This window comes from Rousettus aegyptiacus, unplaced genomic scaffold (genome assembly GCF_014176215.1).
Source record: "Rousettus aegyptiacus isolate mRouAeg1 unplaced genomic scaffold, mRouAeg1.p scaffold_m13_p_8, whole genome shotgun sequence".
Taxonomy (NCBI): Eukaryota; Metazoa; Chordata; class Mammalia; order Chiroptera; family Pteropodidae; genus Rousettus; species Rousettus aegyptiacus.
The window spans coordinates 5,249,980-5,276,856 of NW_023416311.1; the positions used below are offsets into that span (position 1 = coordinate 5,249,980).

Genomic DNA, 26,877 nt, shown 5'->3' on the forward strand with positions numbered 1-26,877 from the left:
CTCGATGCCAGTAGCGCTCTCGCGCCTCGTCGTGGCAAAAACGTCCCCAGAATCGCCAAATGTCCCCAGTGGACTCGAAGTCACGCAGTCGAGTCACTGGGCTGACCTGAACCCCCTGCCATCAATAATCCTCTGGTACTTGGGCGGCGTTTCTGGTGGTGTTCCAGGAGGGGCCTGTGGATGTCGGCCTGTGTGCCTGCCCTGTCCCAGGCGAGTTGTGGGACTTTGTCTTCTTCCTTTTTCTTTCCTTCCATGCCTACAGCACCTGGTCTTCCTAGGGGGTCTCCCACCCAAGTACTAACCAGGCCCGACCCTGCTTAGCTTCCGAGATCAGAGGGGATGGGGCACGTTCAGGGTGGCCTGGCCGCAGGCTAGTGGGGACTTCCTGATGGTCCTGCTGATACGAGTTTTCCAGCCCCAGTGATCTGCACCCAGACCTGATTGCAGCTTCCACCCTCCTTTGCCAAAACATGGTCCAAGCTCACTGTGATGCCTTCCACGTGGGGTGGGGCGCCGGCCCCCCTCAAAGTGCTGGCCCCTCCACTCCTGACGATCACAGCTCCATGCCGCAGTCAAGGACCCTGAGGCTCAGCGTTGACGTGAACTGCCGAGGGCGCCAGGGGGGTGTCTGTCAACTCTGCAGCACCTCTCGTCTCTAGGCCTGCTCTGAGCCACCCGGCTTCCCAGCAGAGCGCCCACAGGCGAAGGTGGCGGCAGCTCTGTGTCTGGCAATGTCACTCACGGTCGTTCCAGAGCCACAAAGGCCTCTTTCACAGAGGGAGATGGTTCGCCAAGGATCAGAGCGTGGGCCCCAGGGGCCAGGCCCACGCGAGCCCACTAATGAGGCTGCTGTTGGCCCACACCGCTGCTCCTTGGAGACCAGCCCCCGCGGCCACCAGGCCACTAACTCCCGCTGCTGTGGGCCCCTGTCAGCAGGGCCTGGCTGGCCGGTGGAACACAGGTCTGGGAAAGTCACATACAGACCCCCCTGGCCAGTGCCTCTCAGTCAGTGGGTCCTTGCCCTCTCCTGTTCCACTGTCCCTGCAGACACGCAAAGCTCTACGTGCCAGCCACAGCCGCTCAGGCGGTCCTCACACCGGAAGAGGAAGGCAGTGTCGTTCTGCACCTGACCAGGACGCTTTGATGAGCAAGGTGCTATCATTACGCCCCTCTTACCGATAACAGGGCAATAAGCAAGGAGGGACTGAAGCAGGCAGGCCCAGAGCACACGTCCCCACCACTGTGCGACCCTGCCTCTCACTCTTCCTCCGCTCTAGAACACCAGCTCACTGGTAAGGGCCGACTCCTCCAGAATCCCACCAGGAGGAAAGGAGGGGCTGTCCTTCCTTGAGCCGAGGTGGGGTGTTTGTGTGTGTGTGTGTGTGTGTGTGTGTGTGTGTGTGTGTGTTCACTGCATTTTCCCCGGCACCTGGCATGATGCAGAACATACTGGAGAGTTTGTTTAGTAAATGCCGATTGCATGACTGGATGGATGGATGGATGGATGGATGGATGGATGGATGGAAGGAAGGATGGGATGGTGAACAGGTAGATGGGTGGATGGATGGGTGGACAGATGAAAAAATAAATGCGTGAATAGCCTCACCGTGTCTAAAGGTAGCCTAAGGGCCTGGCATGGTGCTGGGTGCTTCTCCCTGAGGTTTGCATCTTCACGACTACCTGGCCAGGTAAATACGATGATCCCAGGTGCACGAGTAAGGAACCTGCGGCTTCTTAAAGCCAAGCTCTAGAGCCCCGGTGACGTCACACGCGGCCCAGGCCCTGACGCGGAGGGCTCAGTCCTGATCAGAGAATGTGGTCGCCGGGCGCATGCCACGTGCCCGTGCTCCAGCGGTGCGGAGACGGCAAGGAGTAGACAGACTACGCCCCACTTCCATGCAGCTGCCGCCGTGAGCCAGACACAGAGCAGAATGCCGACACCTGGGGAAACAGGGAAAACCCCGAGGCTCGGCCGTGCCCCGCACGTTGGAGGAACCGCAGCGCGGTGAGCGCGGCTGGACTGGCCTGAGCGGTGGTGGCCAGAAGGGGCAGCCGAGGGCAGAGGTCACAGGAAGCCAGGGCCTTGAGGCCAGGCTGGCTGTCATCCCTGAGATGGGGACCCTAGGAGGGTTCGCTGTGGCTGCTGCGCGGAGAACAAACTGCGGGGCAGAGGCAGGAGGCCACCAAGTCGGCTGTTGCGGGCACACAGGGGGACAGACAATGGGCCGGAAGCAGCTTGGCAGCAGCGGGAGGGACCGGAAGCGGTGGGTTTCTGGGTGTTTTGGTTGGATTCTGGAAGTCGGTCAACCTTGCGGTGGGACCGGATACAGGGTGTGGGTGTGAGAATGACGATGGAAAGGCAGGTTAACGCCGGGAAGCGTCAGGCCGGATCCCCACGCTGGCCCGGGGGTCCCTTCTCATGAGACTTGCTGAGCCCGGGGCCTGGCATGTACGCAGCAGCTCCACGAACAAAGCTTACGTCCCCTTCTCCTCCCATGGCGCTGAAGCACTCACCTGGATGGGGAGGTACACAGCCCCCCCCGCCAATCCCTGAGCCTTGGTGCCTCTGGCTGCACCCCCTCTTCGGGGTCAGCGCTGCACCCCGCCTCTTGTCCAGGACTTCTCCTGAGTGCCCACAGTGCACCTCCACAGCACACACCAGGTCGCATGCCATTCGGGATCTTCCCTGGGACCCTAATGCTCAGGGCCAGGCTCTGAGACAGACACACGCCTCGCATCCAAAACTGGCTCCCCACCTGGCCATCCAAACGCTGCTTACTCTGCCGGCGCTAACCCCACCAGCCTCTCCTGCTCCACCCCCCACCCCCCCACCCCAAGCACCTTTACGCGCCACAGTCCCTAACGCAAGAGAACGACTTCGATTGGAGGGTGGAGCAGACTGGCAGAGCGAGGCCGCTGCACCCGCGAATGGGCTTGGTGCACGGTTTTGGGGTGCAGCAGAAATGGCGTTCTCCCCCGCTGCAGGCACTCCTCGCTAACCAGACTCACCCAATTCAAACTCAGAAACCCAATACCCTGGTCTCACCGGCCCACTATCCAAAACTCGGAAACCACACAAACTCACAAAGGGAGACAGACTGTCCTTTCCTGCTTCCTGTGTGGCTTGCTGGGGGTCATGTGGCTCATGCTGGGTTGTGAAGTGACTGACTTCCCTTCCGGTTTGAGACTCTCGAGAGTGAGTGTCAGTCACCCACGCTCTCCCTCCCCATGCTGTGGCGACCTGGATGTCAGCCCGGGAGGCGGAACGGTCTGGCTCTCTCGGCCGCTGCACGGAAGGCGGTGTGACCCTGCAGAGGCCGCTGACCCTCGCGAGGAACTGTAGGAACGGGAGATAAACCCTCGCGCTTATGTCCCAAGCCGTGAGGGCTGATTCGTCATGCAGCACAGTCTGGCCCACACTGACGGACACAAGGGGATTCTCGAGGCCCGTTCTGGCCACACGTGAATTTTGCTTCCCCTGCGTCTCAGCACCCGACCTGGGTGTCACACATACGTTACTGCTCATCTTCACAACGATCCCCTCAGGCGAGTGTGTTTAGCCCCGTTTTACAGACAGGGCAACTGAGGCACGGAGACTGAGTGAATTGCCCAGGGTCACGAGGCCAGCAAATGCCGAGGGCAGGACCCACGCTTGGGTCTGGCCCCAGAGCCCGGGCTCTGTCCACTGTGCCATGCTGACTCCCCACTAAACCCCACCTGGTTCTTAACTCTTGGTTCCCATTTCTGACAAGAGCTCCCCCTCGAGACGACAGGTGAGAGGGTGCTCCATGCCGACTCCCGGAAGAGATGGCCGAAACCTGTGCTCGTGCCTCAAAGAAAATAGAATCGTCATTTAGAAAGAAATAATTTTTTTTTTTTTTTTACTGCAAATTGTCTGCAAATGTTCTCATTTCCAGTGTAAGTCATTACAAAAAGATCCCCAAGAAAAACTTGGTTTATCTATTGTGAAAGAATGGTATAACTTACAAAAAATAAATATATGTTTCCGGCCAGAGGAAGAAAGATGTTTCTCTGGGTCTGAAGTCAGCAATGCCATTCAGAGCAAGTATGAAACTTGGGGCCGCCAGGGATCTCTTTCTGCTTTCTGGGTCTCCCTTTGGTCTCCAACTGCAAGGCCTAAGGGACAGGCCTTGAAGGGGCTGTGCGTCTCCACTTTCCTCCGGCAACGCATGGACCGACTGTGCGACGCCAGCTCAGCTGCTCCCTGCCCAGTACTTCCTCCCAAGGGATTAAAAGTCGAGACCGTTTTTCTACGGGAGCAGTACTTAAAAAAAAAAAAAGAAAAGAAAAAGGAAAAGAAAAAAGAAATCACTGATACTTGTAAATCGGTCCTTTTCTTGTCCCGGAAGACACTCCGTAACTAAATGTCAAGTTCTCCATGCTGCCACCCTTGACAGCTACACCAGCGGCCAAGGGCGAGAAACTGAAATCTAAAAACGAGAGGACTCGACGGAGCTCACTCATTTCCAACAGGCCATACCGGGAGGTGCCCAGTGCTCCTGGCTTTGTAACCATGAGCGGACCTGTCAGGTACCTAGAGGCGTAAACCCAGGCCGGCAATGGGCCAACAGAGGCAGGAGGGAGGCAAGGAAAAGGCTGGAGGGGGTGAGAAGGGGAGTGGCCAAGTCGGGGAGTCGATGGTGAGAGAGGCCCTCCCGGCCCAAGAGTCTCAGGCCCGGGCCACCTGTAGGTCCAGGCAGGTCCTGTCAGGGAGAAGTGAGTGGGGGTGACGAGGCTGCCTCTGGCCTGGGAAGCGAGTCCCCGGTGCAGGCAGCGCTGGGCCCTCGGTCCCCAGGGTCGGGGCGCCTGGAAGACCAGGAGGTGGGTAAGGAGTGCCCGAGGGCGAGGATGACCTTCACCTGGCCCCTCGCCTCCAGCTGCGGCCCCGAGGAGACCAGGAGGTTGGAGGTGCTGAGTCAGACAGCTGCCGGGGGCCGGGGAGCTCCTCGAAGACTTGGAACCAACAGACTTTGGCTGATGAGATCTGAGGCAGTTGGCTGGATTTGGTCACTAGCATCTTTTCCGCAACCAGTTCCTCCGGAGTCTGGCTGCCAACCCCTCCCCGCAGAGCACGGAGGACCCGGGCGTGCGTCCTCGGGGGCGTGAGGGCACGCGTGTGCCCCGCGGGGTAACGCGGCCGGGGGCGCGTCTCTCCTGGTCCTCCACGGCCAGCTCCAGGTGGGGACCAGGTGGAGGCTGCTTTGTGCGTGTTTCGGTGTTTGGGGGTTTGGTTTTTCTTTTCCTTTTTTTTTTTTTTTTGGTTTCTGGACGCGGGATCCCTGGAAGCCGACTCGTCCCGCGACGCTGGCGCGTGGGCCCTGCGGGTCAGACCAGACGCGGCAGCTCCGGCGCTCACACCAAGCTCGCGTCCTTGGCCATGCTGTAGAAGAGACCCCTCCGCTGCAGGAGGTCGGCGGGGGGGCCGCACTCCCGCATCTCTCCTTTGTCCAGGACGATCACCCTGCGAGGGGAGGGGATGCAGACGTGAGCGGCAGGGAAGGGGCTGGCACCCCGTGCCCCCGAGAGCGCAGCTGGGCAAGTCCCGGCTTCGGGGCGGGCCCCTGAGGCCGTCGTCTAGAACTTACGGAGCGGCCGGCAGGCTTTCCCACTGCGCGTCCGTCCTCGGCCCCTATTTCTAGCCAAAGTCCGGCAATACTACGCACGGTGCTCGCTGTCACCGTGCACACGTCCTTCCCAGCACAGTTTGCTTTTTATCTGTTGCCGTGTCTGTTGTCTATCTCTGCAGCCGGCCCCCAACTAATCTATAAGGTCCCCCAGGCAGGCTCGTGTCTGGCAGCTCCCTGCCGAGCCCCCACTGCCTGCGACAGAGCCGGGAGTGTAACGGGCGCTCCACACGTGCGCCGACTGAATAAATGACTGAGGTCGGAAACACTGGATAATGCTGCTCACGGTCCCACCGACTGGGGCTGACCCTGAGCACAGGATGCTGCCGAGTGAGTGAGTGAGTGAGGGAGAGAATGACGCGGTGAACGGGGTGAACCCCAAGGCCCGGAGGCGTCACCTCGTGTAGTCCATGATGGTGTTGAGCCGGTGGGCGATGGTGAGCACGGTGCAGTTGTCGAACTGCGTCCGGATGGTGGACTGGATGAGGTTGTCCGTTTCCAGGTCCACGGCCGCCGTGGCCTCGTCCAGCACGAGGATCTTCGTCTTCCTCAGCAGGGCCCGGGCCAGGCACACGAGCTGGCGCTGCCCGACACTGGGCAGGGAGAAAAGGGCCAGGAGACGGAGGGTCAACACCGCCCCTACCCCGAGCCCGGGTCTGGGCCGGGCGGGGGGAGAGACGCCGGTGCCGCTCAGCGTGGGAGAGCACCCCGTTCCCGCACCCCATTTCCGCCTCCGCCCCTGCGGTGGACATCGCCTGTCGACCAGAAGAACACTCATCCTGTCGAGCTAGAAACAGGCTCCGAGTCATTCTCAACACTGGGCTCGGAGGAATATCCCAAAGATTTGACCAGATCGGCATGAGCGGAGGAATATCCCAAAGATTTGACCAGACCGACAGTGACGACGGCCCCGTACCGAGGCCTTCCGAAGGGTCCGCACGGCTGACCCCGTGCTCTGGCCAGTGGGGTGCTGGCAAACACGCGGCCGGCAGAGGCTTGACCAGAAATGCATGTCTTTCACCTCTGCCACCACCACAGCAACGCGTCCGGGCCGCGTGGAGGACGAGGGACACGGGGAGCAGACCCCAAATGCCCCAGGGGATGGCAACAGCCGCGGCCCCACGGCCTCGTCAGGGAGCCCGGCCGCCATCACCAGAGCCGCCTGGCTCACCACCCGGCGTCTGAGCGGGTCTGAGCTGTCACTGCCACTGCCGAACACCCGGCAGGTCTGGTGCTTGGTTGCCGTGGCGACGGATAACAGAACCACGGCTTGACACTGGGGCAGGACTCAGGTCCCCTGCGGTGCCCGGCGCTGGCACCGCGGATGCCGGTCTGGACTCAGCAACGCCAGTCAGAGCAAGTATGAAACTTGGGGCCGCCAGGGACCTCTTCCTGCTTTCTGGGTCTCCCTTCAGTCTCCAACTGCAAGGCCTAAGGGACAGGCCTTGACGGGCTCAGGGCTGGACCCCAGCGATGCTCGGGGGAGGGCCAAGGCAGCTGGCGCAGCTTGGGGACCGGAGCTCAGGGCAGTGCTGCTTACCGACCCACCCGCAGAGAAACCGTTCATGTCTTAACGACTGACAGTCCCTCTCAACTGAATGGAAACGTGGTGGCCATCCAAGTGACACGTCATGGGAAAACGAGCCCGGACTGAACCCCATTTTACGGATGCCGAAACTGGGGCTCCGAAAGGCTCATGTGAGGCAGAGCTGGGTCCCCAGCCCGGGCCTGATGCTGATGCCAAAGGACAGAGAGTCTTCAAGCCCCGTGGCCGTGGCCGAGGCCGTGGCCGTGGCCGTGACCGTGACCGTGACCGTGGCCGAGGCGGCCTCGGCCCCGCCTACCTCAGGTTCTCCCCGCCCTCCGCGCACTCGTGGTTCAGCTTATCCGGAAGAGCCGACACGAAGTTCTTCAGGTGAGCCAGCTCCAGGGCCGTCCAGATCTCCTCGTCCGAGTACTGGCTGAACGGGTCCAGGTTCATGCGGAGGGAACCCGAAAACAAAACGGGGTCCTATTCAGAGAGAAGGCGGTGGACGGCACATGAGGCTCACGTCGCGGAGGGCAGGCGCAGGGCAGGGGCGGGCCCGGGAAGGTCAGGACGAGCGAGGCCCCACAGTTCCCCGGGATCACTGTTTCTGGAGATGTCAGTTATGAGGGGGGAAGAAAAGTCTGGAAAGTCCTGGGTGAGGTGGAATGAAACAGATCACTATTTTTTGCAAGACTTTCCTGAGCCTTCGACATGCAGATGTGTCGGGAACCTTCCAGAAGGGAGGTGTGGCACGGGTAATTAATTCCTGATCTAAAGTGCTGTGGGTTCCTCCTCACTCCCTCCCCCTAAAAGAGCATCTTAGGAGAAATTTGGGGGAGGGGCGCTCAGTTAGTTCCCGTTGTTGTTTACATGCTAAGAGGTGAGTCGGGAGGGAAGAAACAGCGTAATTCCAACGAAAACACTGAAGTAGGAACAAATGTCCATCCGTGCTGAGGACCCGCGCCCTGCTGAGTGCGGCCGGGCGCGCCCCCGCCCCCGCCCCACGCGCACCCCACCTGGGGGATGATGGTGATCTTGAAGCGCAGGTCGTGCAGGCCGATCTTGGAGATGTTGACGTCGTCGATGATGATGTCCCCCTCCGCAGACTCGTTGATCCGAAACAAGCCCAGGGTCAGGGATGACTTGCCCGCTCCCGTCCGCCCCACGATGCCAACCTGCGGGACAGGAAGGGCCCGGCGTGAGGTGGGGACACGGCGGTCGGCGGGGTCACCTCCGGCCCCGGAGCCCCCTCCCTCCCCAGCTTCCCAGAGACCCTGCTTGAGGGGCTGCACGGCCGAAGGTCAGGAAGGACTCCCTTGTCTTTGCCGGCTCTTTTTATAAGCTACTGGAGACCTCCGGAGAGGCAGGCATCAGGCAGCAGGGATTGTCAATGAGTCGCTATTATTTTCGACTCAAGATAATGTTAAGTAACGATCGGTTCCCTCACGCGGCTTTTCAGTTCTTCATCGGCGAGTTTCTTGTCTGGAGCTGTTGAAACATCTCAAAGATTCAAGCGGGTCCTCCCTCCCCAACCCCAGATGTGTGAACAAAACGGGGGTCTGTGACCTGGTCGCCACTTATCCTCTCCCGGGGGAATGGGGTGCCCCGTGCAAGGGCCAACGAGTGATGTTTCCATCGTCCAAATGCCACTCTGACCTTCCCGTCCGGGCTCTTAAAAGGCGGGCTTGTCACAGAGCGACGTGACAGTCCCGGGATATAACACAAGCCATAAAACCTCAGCGAGAACACTCCCCACCTTGTTCTCCTTGTTAAAAGTTAGAGAAATTACCTCGTGGGAACAGGACATTCCGAACCTTGTGTTAGGGACAGTTTAATGAGTCATGAAGGTAGCACTGTCCCCTGGAAAACAGCCAGGAAGATCCTTGGTCTAATTCCTGACGAGGGCCCGAGGGTCTCAGGGGAAGAAGGACGCCTTCTAGGGACAGCTTGGGACCGAGGGTATTCTGACCATTTCACATGACCCTTGAGACACCCCTGGCAGTGACGAATGACATCTTTCTATTCTAGAGACTGCAAACTCAGTGTCTACAGAGGCCAGGTAGGCACTTGAATGGGGCAGGAATGACCACGTGAACTGAAAAGCTCACGTCTTGTCTAGAAAGAGCCAGGTGGGGAGCATGGGCCCAGAGCGGCTAGATAGTGCGATCTTTCGAGGAAAGCAGGAAATGGATTTTTATACAAAAAGTTCGAGATTTTTTAATATTTGCAACTTCTTTGGATTTTTTCCAAGACCTGTCTGTAGGCCTCTCTGGGCAGCTTTTACTCCCGCGAGCCTCTCCAAACACCGCAGCCCTGTCTGCTGGTGGTGTGGAGCCTCGGCGGACTAGGGGAGCAACGAGGCCGGTGTCGCCTGCAAGGGCACGACCTGTGCTCCACTGGGAACGGGTGGGGGGCGGGCAGCGTGTGCTCACCTTTTCCCCTCCTTCGATGGTAATGTTGATGTGCTTGAGAACCAAGTCCAGGTCCCCTCGGTAACGCAGGCCGTAGTTGCGGAATTCCACCCGGCCCACCTGCGGCCAGGTGCTGGGCGGAGCCATCTCCTGGATCCGCCACGGAGCCTGAGATGGGGGGGGGGGGAGGCGGTGGGCCGTGCATGAGGAATCTGAGGCTCTGTGTGAGCCGGCCTCCGCGACCCCTCCGGCCTCACCTCCCTCTCTCCCGCTCACTCTGCTCCCCACACCGACACCGGGGCGATTCATCGGACACACCCACACTCCCTGCTTCCGGGCCTTTGCACTGCAGCTTCCTCTGCCGGGAACACTCTTCTCCAATCTACCTGTTTGGCCTGCAGATCTCAGGTCAACTCAGGCCGCCTGCTAGCCCTGCGGCCCTCTCTCCTCTCTCCTCACCCCTGCCTCGTTCTCCTTCAGGGCACTCGCTATTTTAAGTACGTATTTATTTGCTGTCGCCCACGCCCACCCGAATAACCACTCTGTGCGGACAGGTTCTTTTATTGCCTGTTCACGGTTATATCCCAGGGCCTGGAGCACATAGTAAACGCTCAATAAGTAATCAACGAGTAAGCGTGGACTGAAACAACGAATGAGTGGTCTTCTCTGAGCAGAAACAAGGTCGACTGCCTTCGAGGTCTGGAGCACAACAGTAAAGGGGCGGCAAACCCTTACAGATCACTCCATCGCACCTCTGTAATCCTCACCACGGCGCCATAAGTGGGGTCCTTTCATCATCCCCGGTTCACACGCGAGGAAACCGAGACACAGAGAGGGTAGGTAACTTGCCCGGGGTCACACAGCCCTTGTCTCTGAAAAGCTTCTGAGTTCAGTTCAGCACTTCCTGAGGTCTACACCTGGACGTGCTCTGGGCCAGGTGTGGGGCTGACTTTGGGGAAAGGAGAGGGATAGAGAGAACTACGAAAGAGAACTTTCATCCTTTCTTCCCCGTAACCACCTCATATTATTTTTTACAAGTATATTTCTCTTTTATAATCTATGTGTATAAATGAAAGGGTCATGATATAAGAACACAGAGGGGTCCGAAGAGAAGTTGGTGGGACTTCTATATAACATGTAACATAGCAACACAAATAAAAAAATATATTAATAACGGTAGGGCCCTTTACTGTTCTCTTGTATTTTTCAAATATGCGCGCATTCTAAAAATATAAAAATAAATATTTAAAAGAAGTAAAACAAGTAAAATATTACGAAAAAAAATAATAAACTGAATCTCGCACTTTAAATGGGTGGGAAAAGCCTGGAGTGATGCACTCCACCTTCGCGGGGGGTGCTCGCACCATTCTGACTAATGCTCTCTGGTGACCTGGGACCGGATTCACTGCGTGAATCAGAGCGGAAAGCCCCAGGGGCATAGGTCACCGCTGCAGATACTTTGTTAAGACAGAGTTTAACCGGGCCCATCCTGCTCTCAGCCCCAAGGGGCATTTTCTTGGGGGGCGGGGTGCACGGCGGCTCAGACCCAAATTCCGAGCTTGCCTGTTGCCAGCCGCGTGGCCTTAGGCAGGTGACTTAACCTCTTCGTGTCTCAGTTTCCTCACCTGTAAAACAGGGATAATAACAGAATGTGGGTTTTAAGACTGCGTAAAGGTTCTGTGAATTACTCCGTGGGGAACGTGCAGGACGGGGCCTGACGCCTCCACAGGGGCACCTCATGGGTCCCTGCTGCTAGTGCTGGTGGCGGGGCACTGCGCGGGGGAGTCCCTCGGCGCGGCGGCATCTGCGGGCATTAGCGTCATTGTCATTATCCTCACTGCTCCTACTGGCGATGGTGGGCAGGCCGTTATGAGGGACAGCGCAGCATCGAAGCCTGCGGGGACATCACACTACTGACCACGTGGGATCGGCCACCGCCCCTCCCTAGACCACCTTTCCTCCATCTATAAACAGTAACTGCAGAGCGCCCCACGCTTGGGTCAGTTCCTTACCAATATCATGATTTTCGCAGTATCCGTGGATTGATTCTCTTGTCATTGACTTTGAATACTTTTAATCGACACATCTGTACTTAATTTTAAAACCTACTTAAAGAGGAACCTAGTCTCGTCGTCCATAATAGAAGTCCCCCATAAAAATACGTCACATTATTTTTGTCAGAGGTTGCCCAGTGCGGGCGAATGTGGTTTGGCTCAGAGGGTTCTTTTGGGTAAAGGTACACCGAAGATCAAGGCCAAGAGGTCAGGCCAGGGCCTTGCTCTAGCTACCTCCTTCTCGGTTTCTGAATACTCCTTGAGTCTCTCCACAGCCACGATGTTGGCCTCCATCTCCGACGACATCCGAACGAGCCAGTTTAAGTAGGTGGTGACCTGCAAGTGGATGAGTCACACAGAGCTTCTAGACTGAGCCTGAGTTGCTTTCTTTTCATGAAGTAATTATGAGTTGTGAAATATTCCAGTTGAGAAAGGTACAGAGAACGGCGATCCCACATGGAACCTTCACCCAGACCGGCCTCGCCGCATCTCTTGGGCAAGTACCGCATTTCGAAACCCCTTAGGGGCCACATGTAGTCAGAAAGGAAGTGAGAAAGTATTTCGAACTAAATAATAACAGGAAAATACAATGTATCAAAATTTGGGAGATGCAGCTAAACAAGGCTTCGAGGGAAATTCGTAGCGTTAAAAGCGTTTCTCCTGTAGTTGTGCAACCTCTCCTGCTCCAGTCGGTCACTGGGCTTTACTTGCTCCTCAAATTCCACCCAACCCCGCTCCTATCCACCATTCCCACAGAGTCCCAAAGCAAAGGCCCAAGAACCCGGCAGCTGGCTCTCCCTCATTGAGAGAAATGGAAAACCCAGCAAGAGCAACCTCGCTTACCTGCAACGAGTAAGACACCGAGAGGCCCACCAGGCCGGCGCTGAGGCTGTCCCGGGAGATCACGGCGAAGAGAGCCGCAAACAGGACAATGCAGTTGCCCACGTACTCCAGCCGCACAGCCAGCCACCTGCCGGGGACACACAGGTGGGCGGACAGACACACGCGCTTGGAGCCAGCTTTGCAGAGGCCTGGTCTCCGGTTCCCAAAGGGGGTCACCTTGCTAACTGAAATAATGCCTGACAGTTCAGTTCTGGGCGAGGCCTCGTCTGCCTTGCTCGTAGGGCACAGGGGAGGGGACGGGCTGAAGTCCCTTATTCATCTGGCAACCCCAGCGATTCCAAGGAAGTTCTCCAGAAGCAGTTTTCCCAGAAATCGGAAGCTTGCGCCTTTTTAAAAACCAGCGTTTTGTCGCTGAAACCTTTAAAATACACCCGTGTATGCACTTTTGAAAAACGATGTTCTCGAAAAGTCCTGCATACTAAGAAGCTATCAACTGTAAGAGGCACCACTGATTTAAACAACTTTCCCTTGGGGGGGAGGGGGGAGGAGGATAAGCTGCTGCTCTCAGTGAGGCTGTGAGTGTCCCCAAACCCAGGTCACCCTCATCTCTGAATCGTCGAAGCGTATTATTTTATCTTTTAAAACAGAGAGATTTTAACGGTTTAAAGCTGCCTTTTGTAAGATCACGCAGCATTAGGAATGTCTAGGGCAGTGGCGTGGTCAGCCCTTTTCCCACACAGACCTGAAGGCCCACGTGACTAACCTTCACGGGGGTGGGTTACTCTCACAGACACACCCAGGTTTCGACAAACGCCCTAAGGATCCCGCCAGGGAAGGCGAGGTCTCCAGGAACCCGCGGTCTCCCGCCCCGTGTTAACGCTACAGGATTGTCCTGTGTGTGCTGGACGGGCTGATGGCTGGTTCTGACGGGTCTCCCTCAGGACGCTGTTGGTCCCCACCCCACCTCCGCCTCAGCGCTGCCCACCCCGCATCTCAAAAAATACATCAGGATGCAAGCGAGCAAGGAGGACACTGCTTTAGAAATAAATCGGACACTTTTCTTGATTCGGCCAATAATTAGCAACTTCTGTCTGTCTCTCTCTTTTTTTTAATACTATCCAACATTCTGGATGGCTCGAACTGCAATTTCACGTGGTTCAACCCAACACCAGGAAACTGCTTCCTGCACTCATCAGGGGAGGTGGCGGGGGAGGGGTGATCTATGGTAGGAAAATACTCGGCAGCGGAGTGTGCCTGTCACCGCCGAGCTTGTATCCCCAAGAGAGAGCTGAAGGCGGTACTTCCTGCTCCAGTGCGACCCTCTGTCCTTGTAACTTAAAGGCCCCTGGAGTGCGGGATGCTCACAGGGCCCGTCTGCTTTTAACGGTTACTCTGCCCTTTCTACTCGGAGTCGGACCATCCTCCGCGGGAGGGCCCGCGTCTGCCCCTGCGCCCTTCTCACTTCCGGTGCCCCCTCCCGCGGGCCTGCGCGCCCACCTGTTGGCCACGATGCTGGGGTAATAGGCCTTCTGGTTCTCGTCCACCTTCAGGTCGCTCTGGTGGATGAAGCGCTCCTGGTCCGCGAAGGCCCGGATGACGCTGACGCCCAGCAAGGTCTCGTTGAAGTGGGAGTAAACCGGGGAGCGGCTGACCGACTCGAGACGCTTCAGCTGCCGGGAGGAGGCCACGTAGAACCTCTGCAGGGAGAGAACGGACGAGGGCGGTGCTGGAGGGCAGGTGGGCGTAACTGAGGGCTCGGGGAGGCAAAAGGCTGGAGCTGGACCGCTCTCAACAGGTGTCTCCCCGCACCTGGAGAACTGCAGGCACAGGGCCGACAATAACAAGAGCTGTGGTGACGATGACAGTAGCGAACACTTACATAGGGTCCACCCTCCTAGGCACTGTTTTAAATACTTTCGCATGTGTGGGCTCATTTAATCCTCACCGCGAACATCTGAGGTGCCCATTCCTTCCTCACCACTAGTAAACAAAGGCAAAGGAAGTCAGCTGACCTCCTCCCCAAGGAAGTGGCAGAGTGGGGACTCAAACCCAGATGGAACGAAAGCAGATCGCCACCAGGGGCTTCGAGGAGCTGTGAACAGACACTGGACCGGTCATCGGAGGTCACCTGAGCTCTTGGCCTGAGTCTCCTCGTCTGTACAAACGGAACAGGTGAGACCGAGGGTCCCTATCGCACAGGTGCTAAAGACAGAATGTACGAGCAGCTGCTTTATAAACAGAGCCAGACGACTGAACGAAAGGTAGTCAGGGACCTGGCCGGCCTGCCTCCCCCCTGTGACAGGCGTCCTGGGCCCTCCTGGGGCAAAGGTCTTCCACGGAGGGTACCAAACATGGGACCTCCAAGGTCACGGCTTCTTCCTGGATGGCAGTTCATGTAGTAATTTGAACCCGCAGTTGGGTACCCTTTTGGGGCCCCCAAATCTCTGAAAGCTAACCCAGGGACAACACCAACCTGGGCAGCCCCAGAACGGGTGTCCCACCAACCTCCTGGACATGGGTCAGATGACATCCCTCCGGTGAGTCCCCTGCCTTGAATGAAATCCAGACCCCATGGCGTGGACCCAGGGCCCTGGGGGTCCACCCTCGTCACCTCCTCTCACCGGCTTTCTTTCTAAACACGCGGACGGAAATGGTTCTCGAGTGTTTTGCCTGCTCAACTGACTCCGCTTTTCAGGTCCTCAGAGTTTTATTTACCGTAAAAATCTAACCCGAGACGAAGCTTTGTTAAGGAAAAATCTGATCTTTAAAAAACGGTATTAGCTGCCCTTTGAAATTCATTTTCAGGAGGTGCAATCCACCCCGTGGGATCTCCTTGCTCTTCAGAGCCCAGCGACATGGAAGCCCCAGCAGAATCACACACCGCCCTACCAGCTTACCGGTTTATAAAAAGAACTTGCTTTTAAATTAAAACAGTCATGTATATCCATTTCAAAAAATGTGGGGGGGGGGGGGTGATGGAGATAAGAAGATTAAAAAAAAAACAAAAACATTATATTAAGTCCATATCCCGAAATAAATAAGCACTATTCAAATTCCAGTGTATAGCCTTTTAGGTCTTTTTTTTCTCAAAAAAGAGAGAGTATGTGTGTATATACTCCTGTACATACCTATATCTCAATTAAAAAGTGGCTTCTGTTCTGTCTTTGCACAAGCTTTTCATTTTCTGTAATGTGCATCCACTGGAAAGGGCCCTAAGCCTTTACCGCTGGGTGGATTTTCACAGTTAGGCATACTGGCGTCCTTACTACCCGATCGAAATCGAGGACATTTTCAGCGCTCCACAAAGTTCGCAGCGTTGGTCCCCGCCGGAGCCACTATCCTCACATCTGTCACCATGCCGTCCTGCCCGTTCTAGACCTTCACAGAAACGGGACCGCACAGCGCAGACTCTCCGGGTCTGGCTTCCTCTGATCGGCGCGGTCCCTGCGGGGTTCACCCATGCTGTGCGTAGCAGCAGGTCCCCTGCCTTTTCTTATCGCTGAGTCATTGTCTGCCATGAACATTCGAACTGTTGCTAATTAGGGACTATTGTGAGTCAAGATGCTCAAAGAACATTCTAGCACCCCCCCCCTTTTTTTTTTCCGGGTGGATACAATCTCTTTCTTTGGCATATATGCTGAGGAGTGAGGCATGATGAGTTGTCTTATTTAGCTAAAAGCCATTTAAAACAAAACCAAACACCGCACCCCTCCCCTAATCCCACCCACCCCAGAGGCAGGCAGGCAACGTCTTCATTTCTCTGCCTCTCTTTCCGGGCCTGCCCGCGCACGTTAATCACGTATTTCATCTTGGTTACAATGGCGGTGTGCGTACAACGTGACCCTCGGCCAAACTCGTCTCCTTTGTTGTTTAGAAATTAAATCGCCGGTTTTGCAGCAGTGTCTTCCCTAATCGTCCCTGTTAAAGACACGCGAGATTCTGTCACGGGACACTGCGCGGTGGCGGACCGGACCACGGCCTCCAGGACCCACCTGCACCAAGCCCCAGGGCGGTGCGGGCTGAGGCGCGCCTGCAATTTCTTACTCATTCTGTGCGGCGGGTCATTAGGCTCCCGTCTAAACCTCTGTCCCCCGCTAGCGATGGTGCTGCAGCTAACCCTTTAGCGGGCAAGGAAGGGCGGGCAGCACCATGACTCGCCAGCACGAGTGTTGAAATCCGACGCGTGTGAATCCACACTCCCAGCTCTGCTGCGTGGGCCTCGACACGCGCGTCTGTCAGCGGGAAGCGCGGTCCGTGCCGCAGAAGCCTAAGAAACCGCCAGCGATGCTGACTCATGCTCCCCGGACTGTTCCCTTCCCTCGGTCTTGTTGTATGGAATCCAGGGGTGATGGCTGCAGCTCCAGGAGCCACCTCGGACCGTGAGACCGTGAGACCAGCTTCGGAATGAAAAGCTTGTGCAAAGGCAGAACAAAAACACAGTGCGAGAGTCTGGCGTAGTAACAAACTCGTGGAGCGGCCATACCAGCCTTGAACAGTCTACCTCGGTGCTTCTATTACGAGAGAGAAAAATAAACACCTATCTTGTTTAAGCTGCTGTTATTCCCATCTCCATTACCCATGGGGGTGCTCAGAAACCAGAGAATTTCATACAATTCTTAAAGAGATTTCAATAACAAAGGTTATCTTTATAGCTATAGTTTTTTCTTTCTTTTATAACATACAGCTACAAAAACAACACTTATGAGAAAAAAAGGACATTTGGGTATCACAAGCTGAAAACAATCGGCTAAGGTATTCGAAACCAACAGAGACAAATCTAATGCCCCCCAGCAAAAACCCCTGACAGCTCTACTCGGGGCAGTGACCTGGGGACATGAGCCCCTGGCTCGCCCAGGGCACGGCGCACCACAGGGCTCCTTCTGGACACCAGGAGCCCACGTCTCACCTGGACGAAGAAGTAGATGAGGCCCAGGGGCGGGATGATGACGGCGGCGATGGGCGTGGCCATCAGGATGATGATGCAGGCGCCAATGACATTGAACAGGGAGCCCATGAACATCTTGATGACCTGCGGGATCATCGAGTCCACCGTGTCCAGCTCCTTGGAGAAGCGGTTCACCAGGTTCCCACTGGGCGTCCGCTCGAAGAAGCTCATGGGCGACCGCAGGATGTTCTGCAGCAGGGCCAGGTGCAGGCGCCTGGAGGCGTAGATGCCCCCGATGGACACCGTCATGGAGTAGCCGAACACGGTGATACCTGCGAACACGCTGGCGTTGACCTCCGCAGCGGCAGGGGGCCGAGCGGAGGGCAGGGCCGGCTCTGCCACGCACGGGCAACTTACTTAACCTCTCTGGGCCTCAGTTTCTGCATCTCTAAACATAGGGAAAACAGTAGCTCCTGCCTCATGGGATTGCTTCAAAGGTAAAATGAGTTACAGCATGTAAAAGTGTTTAAAATGGAACTGGGAACCAAGTAAGTGCTCAGGAGACATTAGCCGTCAGTGCTGGTGCAGGTCTGGGGAGCCTCATGGGACCCCAAGAAGCGGGTACGGCAGGGTCTCTCAGCCTCGCTCCTGACACGGGCGGCTGGATAATCCTCCGGTGTGGGGGCTGTGCCGTGCGTTGCAAGAAGCTTTAGCAGCATCGCCGGCCTCACTCAGAAGTTGTGACCATCGAGAGGATGTCCCTACGCTGCCACATGTCCTTGAGTTAAAAACCACGAGTATAAACTAATTCTCGCCGTCAGGCAGCAGGTAAAAGTCCACAGATGGGACTTGGCAGAAGCGCCTTCCCCCCAACTGGACCCCAGGGGCAGGGCCCCTGCTCACTCAAGCGCCAGGTGGCCTCTGTTCCTCAACTTCCCTCCCCAGTAAAGGGGGGCCCCATGAAACAAAGCACCCAGGGAACATTCATTCATTCCACAAACCTCCGAGCTGAGGGTCTGCTGTGCGACAGGAACCGTTTGTCTGGGTTCGGCTTGGTTGGGGGTTTACAAAATGCTGATAAGTGGGGTGGGGGTGGGGGAGGGTTCGGGGGGCGGCCCCCACCTTGCAAGATGCCCAGGACCCCGTAGACGCTCAGCCGGACGTCGGTGTGCATCTGGGTCCCGTTGACGATGGGGTCATCGGTCCAGAGGCTCAGCCAATAGTTGGAGACCAGGGCGGCAACGTGGTTGCACAGGAAAAGGAAGATGCTCAGGAAGGAGATGAAAAGTCCGATGGCCTTCATGTAGTCCCAGTACACGGACAGCTTGACCTGGAGGCCACGCGAGAGCAGCCGTTTTACACAGGGCGCCCACCCCGGGTCGGCGCCCGTGCTCACACCCGTGACGCCCGCCCCCCGGGCTGGGGAGCTTCATGGGAACACAAGAAGGGGTCAAAGTCAGCAGCAGATCAAGTCAAGGTCTCCGCCCCTGCTGGGCTTGGTTTCAGGGAGCTGTCCTCAGGCGTGCTCACTGTCACATCCAGCTTTTCACGCCGGACTTGGGGGCATAAAAGTCACGTCTCACTGAGTCTGGTTGAAAGGTGACGGGAGAGGGACCGGCATGCCGTCTGGCGTACAGCTGAGTGCTCCCTCTTCACTTTTCTTTTCCAAGTCTGTCGTCTGACTGCAGTGGTGGGGAGCGGGGGTCGGAACCGTGAACGGGATTATTCCGCCACCTGGTCCCTCACGCAGCAGAGCCGCCTGCCACGCAGGCAATGACTCTGAGCACTCCTTCCTCGCGAGCGGTGGGACGTGGCCACGTGGGAGGCCGACACGACCTGGTGGCTGAGCCTGGCTCCCCCGCTGATCCGACTCTGGCAAGTGACAAGCCCCACCCCCATCTCTGCTCTCCTTGTACATGAGATGCAGGCGACCCCGGGACCCATGTCCTCGGGGTGCTGTGGGATGAAATGGGTCTGGCACCTCCGGCCCTCCCTTCTGAGGTCCTTGATTTGGGGTCACTTCTTTGGCTCCCTGGGGTCAACAAGAGCAAGGGGGAGGACGTACTGCAGCCTCCTCTGTCCCCGGCCATGGGTGTGATGGCAAGATGAGGGGAGAAGCCAGGAACAGAGGGTCCCAGGAAATAACGGATCCATCCAGGGAAGTCTGAGATAGGCCTGCCCCCACCCCGACATGTTCCTGACCACCTTTCACGGGTTGGTTGTTTTTTCTTTATCTGTATGCTTATTTTTTACCTGGAAAATTCTATTCCCTGTGCTTTAAAAACAAAACATTTTAAAAAACAAACTTTGGATCACTGCTACAGTGGAAAACGATTGACGCCTGCCCAAAATAGATGACAGTGAAAAAAACACAAGAGCTTGAGACCCACTCTGCTTGTTACAAAGAAAAGTTAGTGACTCTTAGCTCTAGAGACTTGAATGTTCGTGCCCCCCCCACCCCAAAATTCCTGTGTTGAAATCCTAACCCCCAAGGTGAGGTTGTAAGGAGCGGAGGGCCTCTGGGAGGCGATGAGGTCGTGAAGGTGAAGGCCCGTGAATGGGATCAGCGCCCTCGTAAAGGTGACCCCGGAGAGCTCCCCCGCCCCTGGAGCCACGTGAGGGCGCGGGAAGAAGGCAGCCTTCTATGGACCAGGAAGCGGGCCCTCGCCGGACACTCGATCCGCTGGGGCCCTCGTCTTGGACTTGGGGCCTCCAGAAGTGGGAGCAATAAATGTGTTTCTAAGACGGCCAGTCGATGAGATCCTGTTACAGCAGCCCTAACGGACCGAGACGGGTATTACAGAAGAGCTGGCGACCAGCTGGAGAGTCTCACCGATATCGTCACAAGAGCTAAAGGGGAAGTGAAGGAAAACGTCTTCCGACTACGTCACTGAACGTCCTTCGGCGCTGTGTCCGTGACAGCCTGAAGCCATCTCCCAAGCCCCTGAACCGGGCGTGGTGGGAAGCCCCGATTTACAGTGTCCGCGCTACCCACAGCTAACGAGACGCCCCCAGGAGGAGGTGGCAGTCCGTACGGCAGAGACCACGAGTGCCGCCCCTGGAGCCTGACCGCCGGGGGTTCAAACCCCGGCTCTGCCACTCACCGGCTGCGACCCGGGGTGAGTCGCCGAGGCTCTCGGGCCTCGGTTTCCTGTCCTTCGGACAGGACCTCTATAGGCTCCTTGTGTCGAAGACACGAGCTACGACAAACAGCGGGCTCCGCACGGGCCCGGCGCGCAGGGAGGCGCCGCACACGCCGGCCGCAGTGCCGGGCGGTGGGCCGCTCCTCACCTGGCCTGTCTGGGCCTTGTCCGCCTCCACCAGCTTCCAGCTCTCCTCCTTGGCCTCGGCCTTCTGCAGCTCGGCGGTGCTGTTGCGGCGCCGGCCGGCGTCCCCGCTGTAGGAGGACGAGTTGCTGAGCTGTCTGGGGAAAGCGAGGCACGCGGGTGTCATCGATGGAAGACTGGCGAAGGGTCTTCGGGTGCTGCCCAGAGGGGGAGGGTCGTGCTCCGGGGCCCCGGGGAAGAGCCTTCCTTTACGCCGGCGGTGTTCGAGATGCTTTTCCTGCCCAGCGGTGGTCGCGGGCTTCATGCAGACCATCACATCACCACAGGTCATGTGACCCAGAGGTCTTTCCTGCCCGAGGCAGTCCTGTTCACTGGGGATTTGGCACCTTGGGGAATGACGTGGGTGGGTGGGTGGGTGCATGCGTGTGGGTGTGAGAGAGAGCGTGCACACAAGAACATCTCCCTTTGCCACGGCCCGGACCCACGCGAGCAGAGGGGACAGAGTGTCCATCTGTCTGGTCGCCCACTCTCTCGACTGCTTCCTGGTTTGCGTGCCCCGCTGAGGCAAGCATCCGGGCTGCAGGGGCCATGGGAGCTGGGGGCTGGGGGCTTCCTAGGCCTGCGGCCGGTTAGGAGCTGAGCAGCTGAGACCTGCCCACAGCTATGGGAGGCCCACGTGGATCCGCCGCCCCTAGAGAGCCTTCGGATAAGACCCCAGCCTGCGGGACGCCTTGGCTGCGGGCTGTGAGAGACACTGAGCTAAGCCTAGAGATGGCACCCTGTCCCGCCTCTCTCCCCACAGGCAGTGGGAACGGAACGGGGTGCCTGGAGAACCCACAGCGACAGGCCCCCGGCCCGGCCCTTACCTCTGCGGCTGCTTCCCCGCGGAGTCTGTCACCACCGTGCCGTTCTCCATCTGCCTCGTCTCCTTCCCTGGGACGCTCGTGCCCCCGAACCCTGGCAGGAAAGGGGGCAGGGTCGTGGTTTCAAGAGCAATGCCAAAACCAAAGACAAGGAAAACGTGCCACTTAGAGGGGAGATGGCAGATAATCCGGCCTCCAGGAAACTCAGAAAGCAAGACCTGCTTTGCTGAGGCCATAAGCAGGCTTCCGGCTGGGTGCAGGAGCCAACTACCAGTTAGCTGGCTCCCTTGGGGGCTGGGATGGCGCTTCGCCATGGTCTGGGGGCCCTGTTGGCTGAGGGCACTGGGCCTGAGCACATGCCCTGTGCCAGCAGCAACAGCTACAGTCTTCTTCATCTGACGGTCTGTCTGCTCCACGAAGCTTGGCTGAAGGGGCCAGGATGCGAGGGACCGCGCAGTGGGGAAAGGCACAGCCCCCTGGTCCCCAAGCGCCCTCAGCGCTGAGGCGGCACTCGGAATAAATTCACAGTCAGTTTTGGCACCGGCCAATAAGAGTCCCGGGGGGTCCCCAGCCATGCCAAGTTAACCCTTTGGAGGCTGGATGACAGGGAGGTTCAGAAGGTCCAGAGTAGGAGGGACCTGGGGCAGCGGCTGCTTCCCCAACAGTAAGGAGGTATTTTAATGGCCATTCCGGCCACCACGGGGCACACGTCAGCCAGCCCTCTGCCTCTACCCCAGGAAGCGCCCACTCAACATTTATCACCACCACCCCGGCGACGGTATGGCCGCGTGTATCAGGTGAGGGTGAGTGCTCGCCCGCAGCGCAGGGCTGAAATACCCTATCTCCTTTAACCTCCCCAAGTCCTCGGTGAGGCGTTTACCGCCCTCCACGCCGCTCTGCTTTCCTTCCTGGTGCTGGGAGGGAGTACGACAGAGAAGCACGAAGGGCCGAAGGAGGGGAGGGATGCGCGGAGAAGTCACGGAAGGGGATAAATACGCGGCCGGGGCGACCGGGCAGCATGCTGATGTGACATGCACCAAAGCTTAAATCCAGAAAGACAGGCCCTCTGGCGTGACGGCCACGGGGAAACAAAGACGGCAGAAAGCTGGGGTTCGTTCCTCGGAGCAGCCGTGACTCTCGATCTTGGCTGTGGCCCAACCACCGGGGATGCCCGGGGTCCAGCCCGGGGTCCAGCCCCGGCGCCTGCGGTGACTCTGCCAGGGAGACGGGGGGCCCCGTGCCGAGTTAGGGCACAGTCGGGTATGAAGTGTTCTCGCGCTTCCCAGCTGTGTGTACCTGGAAAGCGATTAGCTTCCCTGAGCCTCCACGGCTGCATCGGCAAAGCGGGAGCCACCTCGGCACCTACCCTCACGGTGCTCGGCGAGCGCAAGACACCCTTGTGCTTATTGCTACCTGCATCTTAAACATGTCCTACAGATAACTCTGGAGCACAGCCAGGATGGAGAATCACTGCTTGAAACACCCCGAGGCGGCATCTTTTCTTAAATTAAAAAACAAACGAACAAACAAACAAAAAAAGCTAAACCGAACGAGGCAGAGGGCGCTAACAGGCGGGGCGGCCCACACAGCCACATGCGCAGTGCTCACACGCGTGCCAGCCTCGGGGGCCCAGGCCTGGCCCTGACCTTCCTTCTCTGTGCAGGGGCGGGGCTGCCTGCACACACACTCCCAGCGACGCCCGTCCTGGGAGCAGGGGCTTCAGAGCCACGCTGTCTCCCAGCTGCCCGGGCAGCCCTGTGTCGGCCCCAGCCTTCCCTTCTCCCCGTCCTCACTCAGCAGCAGCCACAGGGCATGGACGGGGGCCCCCACGGTGGCCTCCTGTGGCTGCCTCCCCTTCTCAACCCAATGAGCCCACAGGCTGGTGCGCCAGGTGGTGCAGCTGGAAAATTCTCCAGCACAAGGGGAGGGGCTCAGAACGCAGGAGGGGGCCGGGGGCACGTGAGCCGGCCCGCATCCCGTCTGCTTTCTCTGCAGGGGATCAGCCCTGTCCCTCATCCTTTGGTCTCGGCAGGCCGGTCCATCAGGGAGCCCCAGGTTCCCCCAGCCAAGGGGGGAGCTGCCCAAGGTCAGCCCATCGGAACCCCTCCCCCAGGACTTTGAACTGTCATTGGCCCTGCAAGGACCAAAGACAGTTCCAACGGATCTGTCCTCTAGGAATCTCATTCCCAGAGCTCCCGTTTCCCAAGTCGTGCCTGTCCAGTTTTGCCTTTGGTTTCTAAGCTACCTGGTGACTTCTCAGTAAACACCCTCATTGTTCAGTGGCCAGGGCCGGCTTCCGGGGCTTACAAAAGGGCACTCACTCTGTCTGGACCTCAGCCACACACTGCTGGTCATGCAAGGCAGGGAGGATGGGCCCGCTCCACGAACACTTCGGGCCACGACATCACCAGAGGAGGACAGGGCAGCTCTTCCTGTTGAAATCCTGCTAGAAGACACCTCGCCTGTGGGTGCCCACAGCCACCCGTGGTCCCTGCCTCAGGCCCTCCTCGCCTGCACTGTCGTGGCCTGCCTGGGCCTTGCCCGCGCCCAGGAGGTGTGAGTGGCATCATAACAATCAAACCGTTGCCATTCATTGTCCGTCTACTATGCGCCAGGCATTTCGCGAGCAGCATCTCCCTTGAGGCATGCTGGTCATCGTCTTTTGACCGATGAGACAGTAAAGCTTAGCCAAGGTCCCCCGGCTGATGAGCAGAGAGAGCTGGAGCTTCAAACTGTATCTCGGAGCGGCCACCAGAGAGCCTGGCACATGGCAGGTGCCCAGCGGAGGTCTGCTAGATGAGCGGGGGGAGGGGGTGTGAGTGCAGGCGTTCGGGGGCCCCGTCCCCAGCATGCGGACACAGCACAAGTCCCTCCGCAACCTCGTGCTGCAAGCACGGCCACTCCTAGCCCAAGCGCCACTGACCTTCCTCTTCCGTGTCCACCTCACTGTCGCCTGGGAAGTCACAAGATCCAAGAAAAGTGTTAAGAACCAAGGCAAAAACTCCCTCCCTGAGCCGCCGCTTAAATGCCCAGACGGGATGGATGGATGTCTTCTCTCAGGGGCGAGGGGCGAGGATGGCTGAGGGACCTGCTGCGCTTGTGCCTCGGTTTCCCCATCACACACGTCCTGGGTAGAGCCCTCAGAAGCACGCCGCATGAAGCTGGGCTCTTTCTCCAAAAGTTCTAGGCGTAAGTGTTTTAAACATAAAAAGAGCTAGAAAAATGCAGACCAACCTTCCACGTTTACACCTGATTTCACGGCAGCAGAAGGAAAGAAAGAAAGAAAGAAAGAATGACACCGTGGCAGGGCAGGTGTGATGGCTGGGAGGCGGCACGGGCCTCAGCTCACAGCCTTTAGTTCCTCAAGAGCATCAAACCTCACTCTGAGCCAGCTACACACGGAGCCAAGAAATGGGGACGCGAAGGCGACTTGGCTCAGATACCATCTTGGACCCTTCCGGGCTAGGAGGGGGACCCCACCCCCTCCTCGGGGTTCTCACGGCCTCCCAGGCTGGCCTCCGACACTAAGATGTCACCCCCATCGAACTGTGAGCCGGACCGGGTCTTACCCACCACATTCTTCCCAGCACCTGGCGCATCTGACGGCCACGCGAGGTTGCCCAGGGTGTGCGCTGCACGATTCAAGGGACCCCATTTCGCACAGTGGCTCAAGTATCAGGGGTCCCTGTGGCAAACCACAGGCACCCTGGACACCTCTGAGGGCCAGGCTGACCAACGGACTGCCAGGTGAACAGGCAGGAGGCGCCCCCTCGCACCCAGCGCCCGCGAGGCTGACTTCTAAACCGGCCCTGAGAGACGGGGGTAAGATCGGCTCGTGTTTTCTTCTCGCCTGGGACATGCGTGGAGCTGTGTTAATGTCCCGAGCCCACAGACCTACAGACTGCTTGCACAGGGCAAGACTTAAACCGTCGAGGAGTGATTCGTTCACTTGTCCACTCCACGCCATTTACTGAGTGTCCACGACACGGCACTGTTCTCAGTCCTGGGCGTACAGAGGTGGCCAAAAAGCCCTCACGGAGCTTCAATTCCAAGGGGGGGGGAGGGGAGAGACAATAAACAACTAGTAGGTCCAGAATTTGCTGTCAGACAGTGGTAAGTGCTACAGAGAAAAAAAAAAAAAGCCGGGTAGGTGGAGATAAACAAATGATGCGATAAAATAATTCTTTTTTTTTTTTAAAGTAAAGGCACGAAACCTGAAGTCCAACGACTGTTCCCTGAGCCAGGCGTGGGGCTGCGGTGCCTGGGCAGCGCGCTCAGCCAGCCGCTGGCCTCGCAAAGGCTCAACTGTTTATTCCAGCAGCACTGCCTTTACTCAAGAAGGTTCTGGAACTCCATCTGGGCAAGGGCCAGCGGGCAAGCCTCCCGTGAGAGAAGGATCCAAGTCGCCGCTTTGTAGTCAGTCAACGCCTCGTTTTTGCCCAAAAACGGAAGTGACCGGCCGCGTTGCCTGACCTTCCCCTCCCCGACGGGGCCTGTACGTTCTTCGTGCCCAAGAGGGAGAAATATGGCCGGTGAGGACAGCCCGAAGGAACGTGCGGCCCGCGGACGGGCTCTCCGGCGGCTGCTCGGGGCTTACCGCAGGGTTTGGAACACGGGGAGGCGCTCGTGCCCCGACGTTAGGAAAAGAGAAAAAGGAAGGGCGGGAGAATCGATGCCAAAAGGGCCCGAACCGTCAGGGAAAGAGGCCTGGAAAAGGGGGGTGGGAAGGAGGCCAAACGCCAACGCGGCCCCCTCTGGGTGGCGGGGGGGTGGGTGTTCCTTTTCCTGGTCCCCTGCGCTTTTCCGCAGTCTGCATTTGCCCACAGTGAGCACACACTGATTTTATAACTGGTTAAAAAAAAAAAAAATTTCTGCATGAACCTGAAAAAGGGAAAAAATGATGAGTCAGGCGGTTGAGAGAGGGCTCAAATGAGGCTCTGAAAAGCAGACCCGTTGTTGGGTCCTTCCCCCAAGATGACAAGGCCCTGGGCGGCCTGAGGCCGGGGCGAAGAGGGTTTCTCACCGGCCTGACTTCGGTGGGCGGATGAGCTGTTGGTGGTGGGGGAGGTGGGCGGGGGGAGGCGGGCTGTGCACCGCAGGGTGTTCGGGGGGCATCTCTGGTTCCTACGCACACGAGGCACCTGCCCCCACCTCAGCTGTGACAACCAAACATGTCTGCAGACGTCGCAAAGCGCCCTTGGGAGGCACAAATGTTCCCTGCTCTAGGTCGAGTTCCTAAGAAAGAAAGCGCAGCAGGTAAAAACGCTCTTCACCTTCCAGGTACGAAGGTCTGTCAATCTCTTCACCACCCCCCAAAAAAAGTTTTCTAGAAATCTATGTGGTAGACAGCCCCAGCCCACG

At 57.9% G+C, this 26,877-nt stretch overlaps 1 protein-coding gene and 1 pseudogene across 6 annotated transcripts in view; both read right to left on the reverse strand.

The window, feature by feature from the left end:
* Nucleotides 1-253: 253 nt before the first annotated feature.
* LOC118607483 lies at nt 254-372 on the reverse strand (annotated as a pseudogene).
* A 3,480-nt stretch (nt 373-3,852) lies between these two features.
* The window catches only part of ABCC1 (ATP binding cassette subfamily C member 1), a 117,503-nt gene continuing 94,478 nt past the window's right edge, over nt 3,853-26,877 (reverse strand). For 5 of the 6 annotated variants that reach the window (XM_036226247.1, XM_016156959.2, XM_016156957.2 and 2 more), the window contains 12 exons: nt 21,520-21,610; nt 20,658-20,790; nt 18,489-18,696; nt 17,388-17,698; nt 13,979-14,178; nt 12,482-12,608; nt 11,873-11,974; nt 9,606-9,752; nt 8,190-8,348; nt 7,490-7,656; nt 6,044-6,238; nt 3,853-5,482 (listed from right to left, as the gene is read on the reverse strand). In XM_036226247.1, coding sequence (XP_036082140.1) covers nt 5,374-5,482; nt 6,044-6,238; nt 7,490-7,656; nt 8,190-8,348; nt 9,606-9,752; nt 11,873-11,974; nt 12,482-12,608; nt 13,979-14,178; nt 17,388-17,698; nt 18,489-18,696; nt 20,658-20,790; nt 21,520-21,610 — 1,949 coding nt within the window. In that variant the 3' untranslated portion in view covers nt 3,853-5,373. The other variant, XM_036226248.1, reaches the window with a different exon arrangement.